Genomic DNA, 16,610 nt, shown 5'->3' on the forward strand with positions numbered 1-16,610 from the left:
TTGGTACACGTGCAGCTAGCTGTGTGATATCATGTCATATCACGGAATACGGAAAATATTCAGTAGTGGATTTAGCGCATGCGCACATTATGACCGTATTCATGGAATACGGGAAATATTCAGTGGTTGTTTGACCAATGAGATTACAGAATTCACGATCACTAAAAGATAAAGGCCAAAATTAAGGTGAGAAAAGATCCATATTCAATCTATTTGGGCCTTGAAAAGATTTATAGGAGCCAAACCAGACCTGGGGTTAAAAAAAGATTGAGAGTCATGGGTCTAGTATACAAATAATGACTGCTATGAGGGGCACAGTTAAAATTATGGGCCCAAGGTGATGTGAAAACCGTAATTATGCCCGAAGCGAAGCTGAGGGCATGGTTTTGGTTTTCACATCACCGAGGGCCTACATAATTTTAACTGTGCCCCGAATATCAAGCAGTCATTATTTGTTTTATATACCGAAAATATAGATTCCGAAATATAGATACCGAAAATATAGATTCTAGTCTCTTTTACAGCACTTATAATCAATGCTGATCGACAGCGCGGCGGTCGTATCATTGGTGCGTACATAATATGAGTGATCATCTATGTGTACACAGTAAAGGGTTGCGAGTTGCGACTCCTGTCTCCAAACCAGTCCGCTAGTCTCTTTTACAGCACGCTGATCGAATGCGCGGCGGTCGTATCATTGGTGCGTACATATGAGCGATCTATGTGTACGGGGTCGCGACTGTCTCTAAAACCTATTTGCTAACTGTGCCCGGGCCCCGGTCACAGTAACTCAAAAATAGGGCACAGCTATTTTCATGACTCCCCTTTTAACCAATCAGATGAGAGGATTCTAGAAATGAGGTATATAAAGAATAATGCTGCCTTTTCACCCCTTGTGACATCTTTATATAGAATCTGTGCCTAACTTCATGCACTCTATATTACCTTCTCTGCAGCTTATGGGGCTTGGCCGCCTGACGAGCAGTCTCACTGTGTTTGCAATATCTGCCGTTTTCCACGAGTACATCATCGTCATGGCATTCCGCTTCTTCTATCCCATCCTTCTCATATTCTTCGTCGGTGCCGGTGGTAAGTTTTGAGCGCAAAAATGATAACGGTAGTGAGTCGTATATTTAATGACTTCTCATGTTTTGATTTCCTTGCCACTGATTGACAAATTGCCCTTCATCAACATAAATTAGCACCGATTATTCAGTACTTTAGTAGTGATATAACACTCATGGGCATACGTACTCGGTTGGGATTTATGTTGATGGTGGGCAATTTGTCGATCAGTTGCGATAAAAACAGCTTGACATGAGAATTCATTAATTTGATTAATTATGCAGTGTCCACTGCTAATTGCTCTAAGGGTTAAAGACCAGCGTTGACTGTCAGGCGGAAGCTCAGTAGTTTATTGGATACAACGCCTGTCACGTAATCAGAAGATGATTGGTTTGAATCCAATTGTATGCCCTTCATATTTATTACTCAAAACCCTGAATAATTGGCGCATGTTTATGTAGTTAGAAGGTAGTTGGTTAATCAGTTGCAATAATAAGTCACCTTAACATGCACCCTTCTGTCCTTGTTCAGTGTATTTTGTTACGTTAACCCTCCCTCTGCCAGGAACTTTGGACAATGTGTATGCCATGGGGTTTCCTTTGGCAATTGGCCCTCGAGGTGCACAGAGGGTTAATTGTCATTTTATACCCACCAGAGGGCGCTATCCCGCTGAGAGAAAGAAACAGAAACAAAAACAAAGGAGGAATACTTGTGAGGACGTCTATGCATTGCCAACATAAGTATTCATGTTAGAATTTTACATGATTTCATTTCTTTTTAAGAGGGTGAGATGTCTTTTATATGTGGTTTGTTGAGATGAATCACATGTGGAAGAAGTCTCATGATTGGACATCACATGACTTGAACTTTGTTTCCATTGCATCTCTGAAAGAACTGCACAGTATGAATGTATTTCTTGTGTTTGAAGATTTGCCTTAAAGGAAATGAAACCCAAATATACATCTGAATTGAGTGAATGTAGCAATATAAGTAGAACACATCAGTGAAAGTTTAGGGAAAATCAGACAGTCTCTTCAAGAGTGTGATTTTGTAAGGTTTCGGTGCAACCATCGCTGGATGAGAAGACTGCTAGAGTTTGTGATGTCACGTGAAGAACCATTTGTGACCGTGCATTACAAAACGAACAGAGAGTCGCACCCCTTGATTTTACGTGAGGACTCAAAAAAGGTGAAACTGGTCAACCAAGTCAATATCAAGTTTTTCATATTTTCCGAAAGAGCTACCCTTCTTCTACGTTATTCTGAAGGTTGGGATCATACACAAATGAACGGGAAAGTGCATTTTCAGCGGTTTTTCTACAACCTTTTTTGTAGAATAGTGAGATCAGGTATGTCTTAGAGGCCCCTTTTCATTTCTTGAAAACCCTTTGCACACTCTTCACTTTCAAGTCTGATAACTTTTGAAGGGATAATGCTACTGCTTTGAAAGTTGGCATTAATCATGGACAGAATGTGTAAATAGAGTATACTCAATTTCAACTTAATCTGATAATCCCTTCATTGTTGTTACTCCAGTGGCTTACATCCTCTTTTTTGTCCCATTCATCACACAGCCAGCACGGTTTGTTAAAGATGAAATGCTCGAATAGACAGATAGACCCTGTACTTGAGAGCCTCTTTTCTTAGTTCACACTTTTCCAGAGTGTGAGCATTCTTTCCAATAGTTAGATAGGTTAGGAGAGTCCATTTGAAATGAGTTATAAATCATTTTAAAGCTTACAGTCTGCTCTTTCAGAATCTGTCCTTAACCAAGAGGACGGTTTGATTTTGCTATAACACGCATTTCCCACAGACACTTGCCCGAGTATACTCGGGACTCGTCATCAATGGGTTAACTAAAAATCCATGTCTGGCGACTTAATTGGCTTTGTGATGCAGGGTCACATATGAAGAAGATATAAAGAAAATTAAGCATATTTTTACTTTCCTAGCATAATGAAGGAGCTCTTGACTTACAATGTACCTTTAACGTACACTGTATGTCATTATCAATTTATTTGAGGGAATGTGTGCCCTTCATAAGATGAAATGTTGTTGTATATGCTTTATATTCTTTATATCGTTCTTCTTGTGCAATGTCACAAATTGTAGAAGTATTCTCATTCAGCGATGACTGCACTAAAATTTTAGAACTTTTCGAATGGATTGTCTGAATATCCTCAAACTTTCAGTGATGTGTTCTACTAATATTGCTGCATCCACTTAATCTACATGTCTATTTGGGCTTCATTCCCCTTTAAGAAAACACACATCACTCTACCTCTGCAGCCCACGAAAGTAACATTCTGTCATGTAATAATACATAGATAGACAGATTAGCATAGGAGCAAACATACAGAACACCTCATCAAAAAGATTTAACTGCCATTGCAAACCTAAAATAGCATTTCATGCCGTAGTGATTATAGACCGATTTCCATGTTTCCCAGAATGAAAGTCATCATATATCATAAGGTACGGGTTAGTGAAAGTGTGTGGAGAGTTATACATATCATCAACATGGACTTTTCTATGTTGGCTAGCATCAGCAACAAGCATAAAGGCAGAAATGTTTTTCAACATGTCATCTTCCTTGAGAATATTCTGCCCATGGTGAAAAAAAAAAATGTCAAAATGCGTATTGTTATTAACCGAGATTGAAGTGATACAAAAAAAAAAGCAAATAGACTACAGGTATCACATGATCACATAACCGTAAAACATGACAAATTTGTGGCAATTAAACTTTCACAAATTGCAGCCGAGGGCCTCTTTGGCAGCATGAAACTTGTGCAAATTGCTACAGTAACTGGCATTGAATGTATTCTGTAGGCAAACGCTTTGGTGTGCATTTTACTTTTGCAAATCTTGGCTTGTCACAAAATACATGATAGTCTCATGCGTGTATTAAACATTTCTATTTTTCCAGTAATCCAGGCATTGTCTGATTAGCGTGTAACTATCCACTGAAGTTTCAATATGTACATGTCTATGAGACAAAACTATATATGACTGGATGTGAAAAAAACAAAAACAAAAAAGAGTCCATACCTATTTTGCTGGATCAACCATTCATGAACACATGCTTTTTACAACTCCCGAGAGAGAATTCATGTGACAAAATTATGGATAACATGAACTTGGGAACATAATATATGTGGGTTTATTGGAATGTAAGTACTGCCAGCAAATACACTGCCAGCAAATATACTGCCTGTATCAAAATAAAAACAAAAAACAGCAAAAAAATTTTAAAAAAAGCCCTGTTGAATAATTATTACACTCATGAGCAAAAGAAAAGTTATGAATGCAGTAAAGTCTGTAGTTCTACCTTCAAGACAGGACAGTGCTTTCTGTAGACAACATATTGTTAGGATAAATTTGGATGTCTAAAGCAATACACTGGTTTTTAACCTGGTGAGAATAAATTCTAATTTTATTTTACTTGGGCAAATGTCTATGGGAAACGGATGTTGCAGCAAAATCAGTCTGTCCTTTAATAGGTTAAAGGAATAGTATAGTATTGGTGGAGGTGAGGATTGGGCTTTTAATTTTTTGCGAGATACCAAGAAACCACTTTTGAAATAGCACAGAGCGTACCATTCTAAGAAGAATTCACGCTCTATTTCATGAAAATCGGTTTTGGAATGGCTGAGACATCTAAAAACAAAGTAAAACAAAGCGATTGTAATAAAAGGTGGGTCCCACCTTTTATTAGGATCGCTCTGTTTTGGATATCTCAGCCACTTCAAAACCAATTTTCATCGAATAAATGGTGAATTCCTCGGAGAATTATATGCTCTTTCATATCTCATTAGAGATTTCTCGTTATCTCACCAAAAAATGTTAGAAACATGAAATCAGGTCTTAACCAAAACTATACAATTCCTTCAAGAATGGCTGTCCAGTAAAATTGTACAGACTTCCAAGTTAAAGGCAAACAAGAAGATAATGACCCTGGGAAAAATTACCCAAATATGGGAATGGGTGATGTCTACTATAAATATGATTCACCATGATCGATAGGCACAGACTATGAGTTTATGCCGATTTCACGAAAACATACACGTAGCTCTCGGCCATTTGCTTGTAAATTTACACCCATCTGGCAATGGTAGATAAACATGAATGTAGCATGTTAGAGTTATATACACCATCTGTGCATCTTTCCGTCTCCCAGACAATCACAGTTTGTTTTTTTATCTAATCACTTCCTTGTGTCTATATTTTTAAGTGTCCGCCAACTCATATGCAATGTATCTTGCTTTCTAGCTCTCATTGAATTGAACTGAGCCTCTATCTGACTACTGTGAAACCAGAAACATACTTCGTAGCATCAAACTGTCGCAAATCGCGGAACATGAAAAAAATCATGAGTACTTTAGTACACTACTGTACATGAATAGAGAGAATCGTGGAACACAAACTGTTAGTTGATGTGAAACACACAACATAAATGACTGCACACTACTAAACCCACAAAAAAAAAAAAAAAAATGTGCACGCACTAGTACAGTCTGGAAAAGTTTGCTGGCATTCAGGGCACTACTTGTATGTTGACAAATACTTCTGCATGCACTTTACTTTCACAAAACTTGGCTTCTCGTGAAATTCGTGAAAGTTTCATGCGCACAAAAATTTCTGGTTTTACAGTACTTACATACAATATATCTTGTTATTGTACAATAATTTCTCATGCACAGCTAGCTCATATACATTGTACACTTAAAGAGTTTGTTCGCAAAAGCCGACAAGTCCACATTTGCCAAATGGAGATATTTGCGATTAAAGGTCAAGAAAAATAAAGAGAATAATAAGAAAATTTTCGCTTCTTTGGACCATAACTTCAAAAATGTACCTTTATATGTAGTGACCAATATATCATTTAAAAGGTATTATTTTGTACTTTGTGACAGAGACTGTACTTCAAAATCTTCAAAAATGAACTTTTTGCGAACAAACTCTTCACATGTATAGATCTATGATGTACACGTATTCTATATCTCAGTTCAACTGCCTTCCTTTCTGTTGTATGTACATCTACGTAGATTTGAAATGTCATCTCAGAAAAAATTCATAACTCGTGTTACTGTTCTGGGGCTTATTTTGCTCTGATGATCTCTTCCTGTCTCTTCAGACACAGGGCCTCTTTCATATTAAAAAGTTTTCGAAGCGCAATCGATCATAACTCTGCAAATGTAAACAGATCCCAGTCATCATATTACTTCAAGTGTATTAGTATGTCAGTGCATGTGGTTTTCCTCCTAGTTTTAAGTATACCAGTATGTCTGTCTGCTTGTTTGTGACTTTGCATCATAAAAGCAACAAATACTCACGAGGACTCAAAATAGGTAGAATGAGTCAACCAAGTCAATCTTGTGTTTTTCATATTTTGTGAGAGAGCAATACTTCTGCTACATTATTGTTATTAAGTTTGTGATCATGAAATGAACCAAACATGTTTCCTAGAACACGTTTTTGCAGAATATTGTGATTAGATGTAATTTTCATTTCTAAAGAAACCCTCTTCGTACACACTCTTCACTTTCAACTTTTCCGGAATGTGTAAATTCTTTCAAATATTTGATAGGCAAGGAGAGTCCATGTAAATGAATTCTGGTATATCATTTTAAAGCTTTAAGTCTGCTCTTTCAGAATCTGCTCTTAACTAGAAATCCATGTCTTGCGACTTTTTCTTGGTTTTGTGATGTAGGGTCACATGGTATCTACAATTAGAGCTCTAATCAGTAACTATCTATAATTTTGTGCATTTTATTTCCCCATGTTGCACTCAATGTCATCCTCAATTCTGATCTCTTTCCACCTTCCCCTCTGTACACAGTTCCCTTATTCCTGACAATGGCTGGCGAGCGGTCGTCGGCGTTCTGGAACATTTTCATGTGGATTACCCTGATATCGGGCATGGGGCTCATTGTTGTTCTCTACAGCCTAGAGTGGCACGCCAGGGTCTACTGTGAATACGATAGGGTGAGTGGAAATGTTACATTAACATAACTCTTTATGTGCCGCATTCGCACGCCTGACTCAGTCGTGGGCATGCCAACTTTGCATATTCTGCTCAATCACACAAACCTGCCCAAAACAATCGATGCATCGCCATATGCCGCAGTGCAATGGAAGCATTTATCGCGATTCCATTCCTGTTACAGGTTACATGAAGCTTGCAATTTATGTGGTGATTGACCATGACGGGATGTCCTTTATGGATTTGCAAACCTAAATTCTAAATTTCTGTCACTGTTTTGTGAGCAAACGTCATGCCTCTTATACAATAATGTAGCTTTGCAATTTGAAAGAAAAGGAATCATAGATTTGTCGTACAATTTACACTAAAGCAAAGCTTTATTTTTTTCTTAAACTTTGCTCGTTACTTGTCCGGGGTAACAAAAATAGGTACGTAGATTTTAAAAAAAAAGCAGAATGTTTTTAATATCAAACAAAGCATGACTGCATTGCTATCTCAGAATGATGTGGCACACAGGGGGTTTACACCATGGCACATAAAGAGTTAAATGACCATGTAGCATGGGCATTCATGGGTGGCCCGATCATTTCGCTGCCCACCAGGGTACGATGGAAAGCAATGAATGGCGTTGGGCAGCGAATATGTGCATTGAAGCGTAGGGACATCGGTAATGGTCGACCCCAGTCAAGATTTTTTGGCTGTATATTATCCTATCCTATAAAAAGCATCAAGCTGCAAGTGCATTCTGGAGTGGTAATATTTTGATGATCATGACTTCTTGAAGGGGATATTATTCAACATGATACAGTAGATTAAAATCAGGGGAAAAAAAGAATGGAATCATTCCACTATTTTGTCTGTATTTGTGAAAGAACAACAATAAACAAATGGAAGAGAGAGCTGCATGACAATGACTGGAGGCAGTTTGCTTTAATATGTGAATTGAAGAACAGCAAGGCTTGCAAGAATATTTTATTGCCTTTTTCTTTTTGTCATGATTGTCGTGAAATTTCTACTGTTTTTTGTTTGACTGATGTTGCTTGTTTTTATTCCAATTTTGAATTGTTTACTATCAAATTCACTTTATACCAAATTCAAATAAAAAGAAAAAAACACAGACAATGGACATTACAAAGATATTTGGTGTATACTTGGCAAAGAAAGGATTGCAAATACACAGCAAATACATAATAGCAGGGTGCGAAAACATATTGGTCTGGATTCCCAGAAATAGAATTTATACATTGATTACTGCCCTAAAGCATGGCAATCCACACTCCCTCATGTAGCAGGCAATTTAACAGAGCATTGAACTCACTAGCATGGGGAAAACAATTCTTCACCTTGGGCAACCTGTCACTGTGTTGTCTGTGGAATTTTAAAAAAAAAAAGAAGAAAAATTTCAGATTTGTACTCTTTATTTAGCACCACCCCTGGGATGAATCAATTATCTAGCTACACCCTACTGAGATGAACATATTATCATGTATAACAACAATTTAGGAAATGCTGCGATAACTCATGTACAATTTGTAAACTTAAAATAGCACAAGATGGGAAAACACTTCAATGTACCGTAATTGTGGAAAGGATGTTTAACCATATGATTTTGAAATGTTGTGATTGACATTCACATAATTATGGCTCTATCATGGAGATAACATATGATTTAGTATAAAAAAGATGATAAGCTACTAGTAGTTTGGAGTTCCATTTTGCACATGAGCAGAAAAAGGTCATAATTATGTACCAATAGACATGCTCAACCATATAATTTTGATATGTTCTAATTTGACATTCACTTATGATCCTGTCGCAGAGATAAGTTATGATCAGTTTAGTATGAAAATAATAAACTACATGTAGTTTTAGTTCCACTTCGCACATGTTTATCTACAGGCATGTTGGATTTTAGATTCAGATTTGAGATAAGCATCTGTGATATAATGATTATTCAAGTAATCCATATAAATGGTACTTGCCGGCACATTCACCTGACAGCATCTCACAGCATAGCAGTATTTTGCAATGTATTAATAGAAAGAAAAAAAAGTTTGTTAAGACATTCAATGCAAACTGACTGACCATTCTTGTCACCTTCTCTATAAGCAAGTTCATTCTTTATTTGAACATGATTGATGAATTCCATAAATTGGTACAATGAGCAAAACCGGTAAAGTGCCTGACCACCTGAAAAAGAAGGAGAAGTCATTTGTTCCAATGTGCTCATGAGAACTAGCTGTACAGTCAGTCTTGCCTAAGTCAAATCTATTTGGACTAAAGAAATAGCTTTGAGAGAAAATTTGACTTCTGAGGGATTAAAATCAGTAGAATATATTGAAAGAGAAGATGACTTGAAAAGACCTTTGACTTTGGTGATTATTTGATTTGAAATGCGAGGAATAGCAGAAATATGAAGCTGATTATTATAAACAATAACTTTAAGAGAAACACATTTGTATACTATGCATATACTGAAAAGACACACTGTCCCTCAAAGTCACTCAGCTTATTTATGATCAACTTGAACAGGGAGGAGACTCTCGTTTTTTTAGTGCTCTATCAATTCTGGTGGATTCAAAACTTGGCACCATGCCAGCTGCAAGCCTCAACTACAAGTTTAATGCAAAATTCCAAGAGAGTAGTGTGATTAGGTTTCTGCTGGGCACATTAACCCTTACTGTGCTACTAATCTTAAATTTCTGCATCCCCAAATTTTCGTTCAAAATTATGTTGAACCTTAGGGATATGCATTGTTTGTATCTGTGCTGTATCACTTTGCAATTTTTAGACAGGACTATGGCATGGCATTGTTACATCTACAATGTATGTAGGTCTTCTGGCCAGCTCTGCATGCATGATGGTCAAATTATACGTTCATTGGCCGACCTGTCAATGAACAAGTAACAGTGAAGTGCAGAGGCAAAGGAAGGGTTAACCCACCATATGCCTAATTCTATTGACAGGTTTTAACTCACAAAGACTCTATGACCTTAATAATGACAAGGAAAGGCTGAGCAAGGGCCATTGGCATGATTTATTGACTGTGGATCAGCAAGCTACATAGACATGACATTGCAGTATATCCTTTGAAGGTTTTTTTCATCACTATCTTCATTTATATTAATAGTGTATTTATTTATTCATATATTACAGTACCCAACTACTTAGCTGTAAAAGATAATGTAGTTTGTCATCATGCAACCAACAATATTGACCCAGTCTGCTTGTTATTATGAAACCGTGTCACAAAAGAATTACACTTTCGTCTTTCTCTGTGTCTGCGTAGAGCAGTGCTTCGTAATAGAAACTAAAAACATGCCATACTTCAGATCCTTGTCATATGAACAGCACTGCACACTACAGCACCGACAAGTGCCTTGCGGTTTATACTTGTCACAAGACTACCCACCATTGTTTCTGTGCACTTAGAGACTCTCACTCCATACAATTAATCAATTCTTGCTTTCTTCTATCTACCATCATTTCCAGTCTGCTTGGTCTGCTTACTTATCACAAATACCTATCCCTTTAATAACGGAATGTTGTACAAGTTTGTGAATGATTTGCACCGCTCATGATAGAGGCAGTCTGTCTACAAAACGCGTTAACTTCACATGTGTGCTATGATTATGAAGAATGCCATAGCTATCATTTTTTACCGATTACTATCAGGCAAAAGGAACACATTGAAAGCAGCAGGATTTTTCAGCACACCATTAGTGAAACCAGCTTGCAGACTTGAGCAGAAAAAAAAAGATTTAAACATGATGGCATAATTTTACCAGACAATTCTTTCATAGAGTTATGAGCCCACCAAATTTACAAAAATGTACCAAAGATGACAAGGATAACACTACTGCTCATTACAATGGTGACTGTAATAAAGATGATAATAGTAATGATGAAAGTAAGAATGATGACAGTGATGATAATAATGATGATGATGATAATAATAATAATAAAAGTAATAATATTCATGATGATTTATACAGTAATAGCAATGATGAGGATAAAAATGAATTTGATATAAACATCTATTACTTTAATATGTCAAAATTTCTCATTGTGAGGAAGACGTTTCTAAAAATGATTCATGCGCTATACAGAATTATGTCCAGAACTTTTCACTAGAAAAGTCTTTTGCCTTCTCAGTTATGTCTCTGTGCTTCCAGCTATTAAATTGTTTACTGTAAAACACAATATTTTCGCGGCATGTAATTTTCGTGAATTGGAGCCGAAGGCCTTTTTGTCGAGCCCACCGGAGGTGCAGGGACACTAAGGGATCGCCTGCGGCGTCTGTCCGTCCGTCGTCCGTCGGTTCATCGTCTGTCTGTAACGCTACAAAAACTCTCTACTTAGGACTTCAATTTCTATCAAACTTGGAAGGAAGATTGGTTATACAAAGTTACACATTTTACCAAACATAAAGGTCACCTCAAGGTCAAAGGTCACAGGCTGGGGTCAATGAACTTTAGGGCCCAATGTTCAGTTTTTACGGCGCGTTTCAATTATGGCTCATAACTTTTGATGTATTTGTCCGTTTGTGACCATACTTGGATGTCCCTTGGGGAGTTGAAGGTCACTACAAGGTCAAAGGTCACAGAGGGGTCAACAAACCTTTAGGGCCCAATGTTAAGTTTTTATGGCACATAACTTTTGATCCTTAGGTCCGTTTGTGACCAAACTTGGATAGTAGATGTCCCTTGGGGAGACGAAGTTCATGACAAGGTCAAAGGTCACAGACGGGTCAACAAACCTTTATGGCCCAATGTTAAGTTTTTATTGGGCATTTCGATTATGGCTCATAACTTCTGATCTATATCTCCATTTGTGACTAAACTTGTCTGTTAGATGCCCCTTGGGGATTCAAAGGTCACCACAAGGTCAAAGGTCATAGGCGGGGTCAATGAACTTCCAGGATTTAGAAAAAAAAATTCTTCTACGCGAATGGGCGAGACATATTTTGGCACTTGCCTTGTTTACAACATAACATTTTCACGACTTGCTTCTAACATTCAATGCATATGTGTTAACTAGAACTTTCATGTGCATGTTAATTTCGTTAATTTTGGTTCTCGCGAAATTTACAGTACTCATGCATAGATTTCATGATTTGTGTGTGAATGCAGTACGTGTGTGCCTCTGTAAAAACTGGTCACTGTGTTTTTGGACTTAGAAAGGGAATTGAATTTAAATGATGTTAAGATTGTAAGCAAGACACTGAGGTCAAATAAATGCAGACATCACAATCTCCTCTTGCTGTTCTTGTCGCAGGATTCGTGGTTACAGCTTTTGGTGCCACAGACGTGGGGATGCCGCGTGTCGTAGGACGACGGTCTTCAGTTTCTCGCCACCCAGATGCCTTGTGTACATTCCCAACCGAGAGTCGATTATCCTTTATTTATTCGTCTTTGAGAACGCGAGTCGTTGTGACGCGGAAGAGTCAAGCAATACCGAGAGAATGATGTCACCACTGTCCTTACACTAAAACCTTGTCGTATCACCAAAAAGTGCTTTTATTATGGTCAGGCACGTTTAGAGTCAACTGGTGACCCTTGAGGTGCAAAAGGATGTAAGGGCCATTATTAATTGTACAGAGCTTGTTTCCTTTTGTATCGCACTGGAAGATTTGGAACAGTCTGTGTGATGACAAATTATTATATTTATTCCAGTGATGTGGAATTTCCTACCTATGTATAAAAGACTAAGTCTGTACATCAGTTTCTTCAGTAGAGGTCAAAGGTGAAACAGGCTTCTATAAAGCAGCAAAATGGCAATAGATACCTACAGTGTCATTATATAGGTGGTTGCAAGTAGTGCAATAGGCATTGTTTACTACTTGATGTAGTGGGCATTACAAGTATGTAATGATATACCAGGTACTAAATAGAACAACCGATCTAAAGCAGATTTGTACTTTTGTAGGTTCATGTATTGCTCGTGCATTTATTGTCTAAGGTTGCAGCAAAACGTACTCAAAACATCATCACTATTGATCACTGCTGGAGACAGTTTGCCACACCTGTGGCACATGCAGCTCCAAGGAATATCCAACAAAAATGGTTGAAACCAAAGTGTGACTAACTACAGTAACAACCGCCCCCATCTTTCAAGAAGAAGAGAGGAAGCTTGACTAAATCTTGCCGATCTGGTCTGAGTGCAGTGTTTTGAAGATGATTGCAGCTCGGGAATGGAAGGAAAAATGGAATAGCCTCAGACTTTTATTAATCCTTTTTTTTTAAATCATTTTCCCCTTTTATTTACTTACAGAATCATGTCAAATCGTCTTTGAAAAAACATACCTCTAGCAGCCCCATTTTTATGGTACATGTATTGAATTTAATCTCTACCTTAAAAGTTGAAACCTTGGAAAATGTGCATGAATGATACATATGATTGATATTGAAGGAAGTTTTGCATTAATGTGGGTAGGATGTTCAAGAAGTAAAAACATGTATTTCCTTGTTGATTGCATAGCAACGGATGTTTTTTTTTATGACAATCTAACCACAGATATTAGTGAAACATCTTTCAGTATGCTGTTACACAATCTCTAAGAATCAAAAAGACATGTTACACAATCCGTTGTGTAGAATGATGGTTTTGACCTTCCTTTTAATATTGTTTCTGAAGTTAATCATAATTTGCTGTATCTTTTGCCAATTTGAAATGTATATATGTTTAATTGTTGTTTTTTTCCTTATATTTACTGACAGAATCATGTCAAATCGTCTTTGAAAAACCTTACTTCTAGCAGCCCCATTTTTATGGTACATGCATTAAATTTAATCTCTACCTTGAAGCCTTGGAAAAACTGCATGAATGATACCTATGATTGAGACTGAAGGAACATTTTGCATTAATGCGGGCAGGGTGTTCAGGAAGTAAAAATATGTATTTCCTTGGTGATTGCATATCAATGGATGCCTTTTTGTTTTTTTGTTGTTGTTTTTTTTCAATGACAATCTAACCACAGACATTTGTAAAACATCTTTCAGTATGCTGGTACACAATCTCTCAGAATCAAAAAGACATGTTACACAGTCCGTTGTGTAGAATGATGATTTTGGTACTCCTTTTGATATTTTTTTAAAGTTAATCATAATTTTCTGTATGTTTTGCCAATTTGAAATATATATGCGTATAATTATTTTTTTCTTTGTGGTTGAATGCCTGAAAACAAAACAATGCATATCAACTGGGCCTTTCTTCCTTTATATTAGTGCAACAGCCAGTAATTTCATGAAATATTGCAGGATATTTGCCTTGCAGTGTTGTGTATTTCTTTGGTGGAAGCATTGTGCTAGATACCTTCTTTTTTTTTTATTGACAATCTTAACTACAGAGTTTGAAATACATTTCAATGTGCAAAATCTTGGAGAATCAGAAAGACATGGTACTCTGCCAGTTGTGTAGTTGATGATGATGATGAATATCTTATTGTTTTTAAAGTTGATTATAATTTGCTCTCGTTTTTGCAAAATTGAAATATTTCTTGTGTTTAGTTGAATGCCTGTGAACAAAATCTTACACATCCATGCGGCCTTTCTATATAATCAACAAGTCAGTAATTTTAATGTCTGTCAAAATAGGATTGGAAGAGAGAAGGGGATAGAGAGAGTGAGAGAAGAAGAGAGAGAGATAAAGTAAATGGGAAAAAAACTGCTGTAGGTGCTTGACCTATTGTACGATATGAGTCATGTACCATCTTGTGATAATGATTATTGCATTAATGAATCATAGTTGATCAGATTTTTCAGTTGCACTCCTACTACTGTATATTCTCTTATGGCATTTCTAATGGGAAGAGTGAGAATGAATTTGCAGTGTGTCTAAAAGCCTGTATGTCAGGATTTCTGTTTTTGTGTGTATGTACGTTCTACATGCTAATTACTCGCCAGATGTTTTATTTGGTGTACATAATAATTAGAAAGTCGGCGTGTCATGAGCTAAGCCCATTGCATGACATGACTATGTTTTGTGTTTCAGCCTTAACCCTTTCTATTTATGGAAACCTAGTGGCCTGCATATTAAGTCTATGAGCATTTCAGAATTCAGTATGGAATGGGTTTAACTGTATAAATACTACCACGGTCAGCATACAATGTATTACTCTTATGCACGTGTTAACAAGGTTCAGTGGGGGTATATGATATATTCCACCTTTCATGCTATACTCATTCCATAATTTGCATGTGCCTCCCACTTCATTGAGAAAACCTAAGAGATATGAAATTGTCTAGGATGAAGACATATCTCCTTTTCATCATCATAAACTGTAGCAGCTTCTACTGGCAATTTATTGATAGGGTTCATTGTAGATTACAGACGTAGACTTCAAAGTGAATTCATTCTAGCGTGATAAGTACACAGTAGCATTAGATTTTTTGTAACAGACAATTACATGTTGATCTCTTAGAAACATCCTCATCATAAGGTTCCAAGCTTAGTTTCTATTCAGGATATTATACTTCGCAGAAAACGAAAGTGATATTTCTTTTAGATGACCACCAAGCCCATTTGTTCATCTACTCTTGCATAGTTATTGATTCAAAGCACCAGCAATAAATAGAAGATAAGCACCAGCAATAAGAAGAAGATATCACAAAACTATAGCTGGTGGTGACATATGGCGTTTTGCCATAAATACAGTACATTTATTTGAGCGTGGGATGAAATGGGATAAATGCTTTGATGAATAGTAACGCGATATACTTCTCTTTCAAAACCTTGCAGGTATATTTCTGAAAGCGATGTCGAATTTGAGTGTTAAAGTTTGAACCATGATCTAGGGCTGGAAAAGGGAAAGCAGTTGTATTATACTTTTGACAAGCCACTACTGAACCTATGGGTATTAGGCTCTTCCCTTAATCGTAAGGAATTTTTTTTCTTTATGTTTTAGATAAAGTCTTGCCCATATGAGAACTACTGTTGGTTCCAGGGGACTCGAACTGGGGGCTTTACATTTGGGAATCTGTAGTTTCAACCACTGAGTCTCAACAGCTCATCGCCGTTGACTGTGGCTGTTTGGTTTGGCAGTCAAAGTTGTTTGTTTTCTGTATACTGTTCTTATTTTGTGCGTGAATTGCTCTACTTTCCTCAACATGCGTTCCGCTGCGTCGGAAGCTGTTCGTACCGAGTCAAGATTGTATAGTCCAGTCAGATTACAAGGTACATCAAAATGATATATCTGCTTCCGGTTTTAGCGTGAAAAATTGACCGACTGAAATGGGAAAGATTTATTTCGACAGAATTTGCTCTGATTTCAAAGTAATTATCTCGACCTTGCGGAAACATTTATGAGATTAGTTTGGTAGAGTAATTAGTAACTGAAATACAAGAGAGGTAATCCTATGCTGCGTAGTTCATCTTTGTCAGTATTGTTTTGTTGTCACGAGGAGTAATTTGATTAAATTCTTACTCGCTTTTTGACGAGGTGAGGGCTGATTACTTGAAATGGGCGACGAAGCACTCACTGTATTATATAGTGATTGAAATGTGGCAGTGATCAGTAATGGGCTGATGGATACGTATGCAGGTTGCGCATTTCAAAGGGA

General features: G+C 37.1%; 1 protein-coding gene across 1 annotated transcript in view; it reads left to right on the forward strand.

The window, feature by feature from the left end:
• The window catches only part of LOC139711222 (sterol O-acyltransferase 1-like), a 29,868-nt gene extending 16,609 nt beyond the window's left edge, over nucleotides 1–13,259 (forward strand). The window contains exons 8-10 of the mRNA XM_071623141.1: nucleotides 957–1,089; nucleotides 6,907–7,052; nucleotides 12,328–13,259. Of these exons, the coding sequence (XP_071479242.1) occupies nucleotides 957–1,089; nucleotides 6,907–7,052; nucleotides 12,328–12,381 (333 nt within the window). The 3' untranslated portion in view covers nucleotides 12,382–13,259. The remainder of the gene's footprint in view (nucleotides 1–956; nucleotides 1,090–6,906; nucleotides 7,053–12,327) is intronic.
• The last annotated feature ends 3,351 nt before the right edge of the window (nucleotides 13,260–16,610 follow it).

Source organism: Diadema antillarum, unplaced genomic scaffold (genome assembly GCF_040938485.1).
Source record: "Diadema antillarum isolate AM-2024a unplaced genomic scaffold, OU_Dant_1.0 seq00001627_RagTag, whole genome shotgun sequence".
Taxonomy (NCBI): Eukaryota; Metazoa; Echinodermata; class Echinoidea; order Diadematoida; family Diadematidae; genus Diadema; species Diadema antillarum.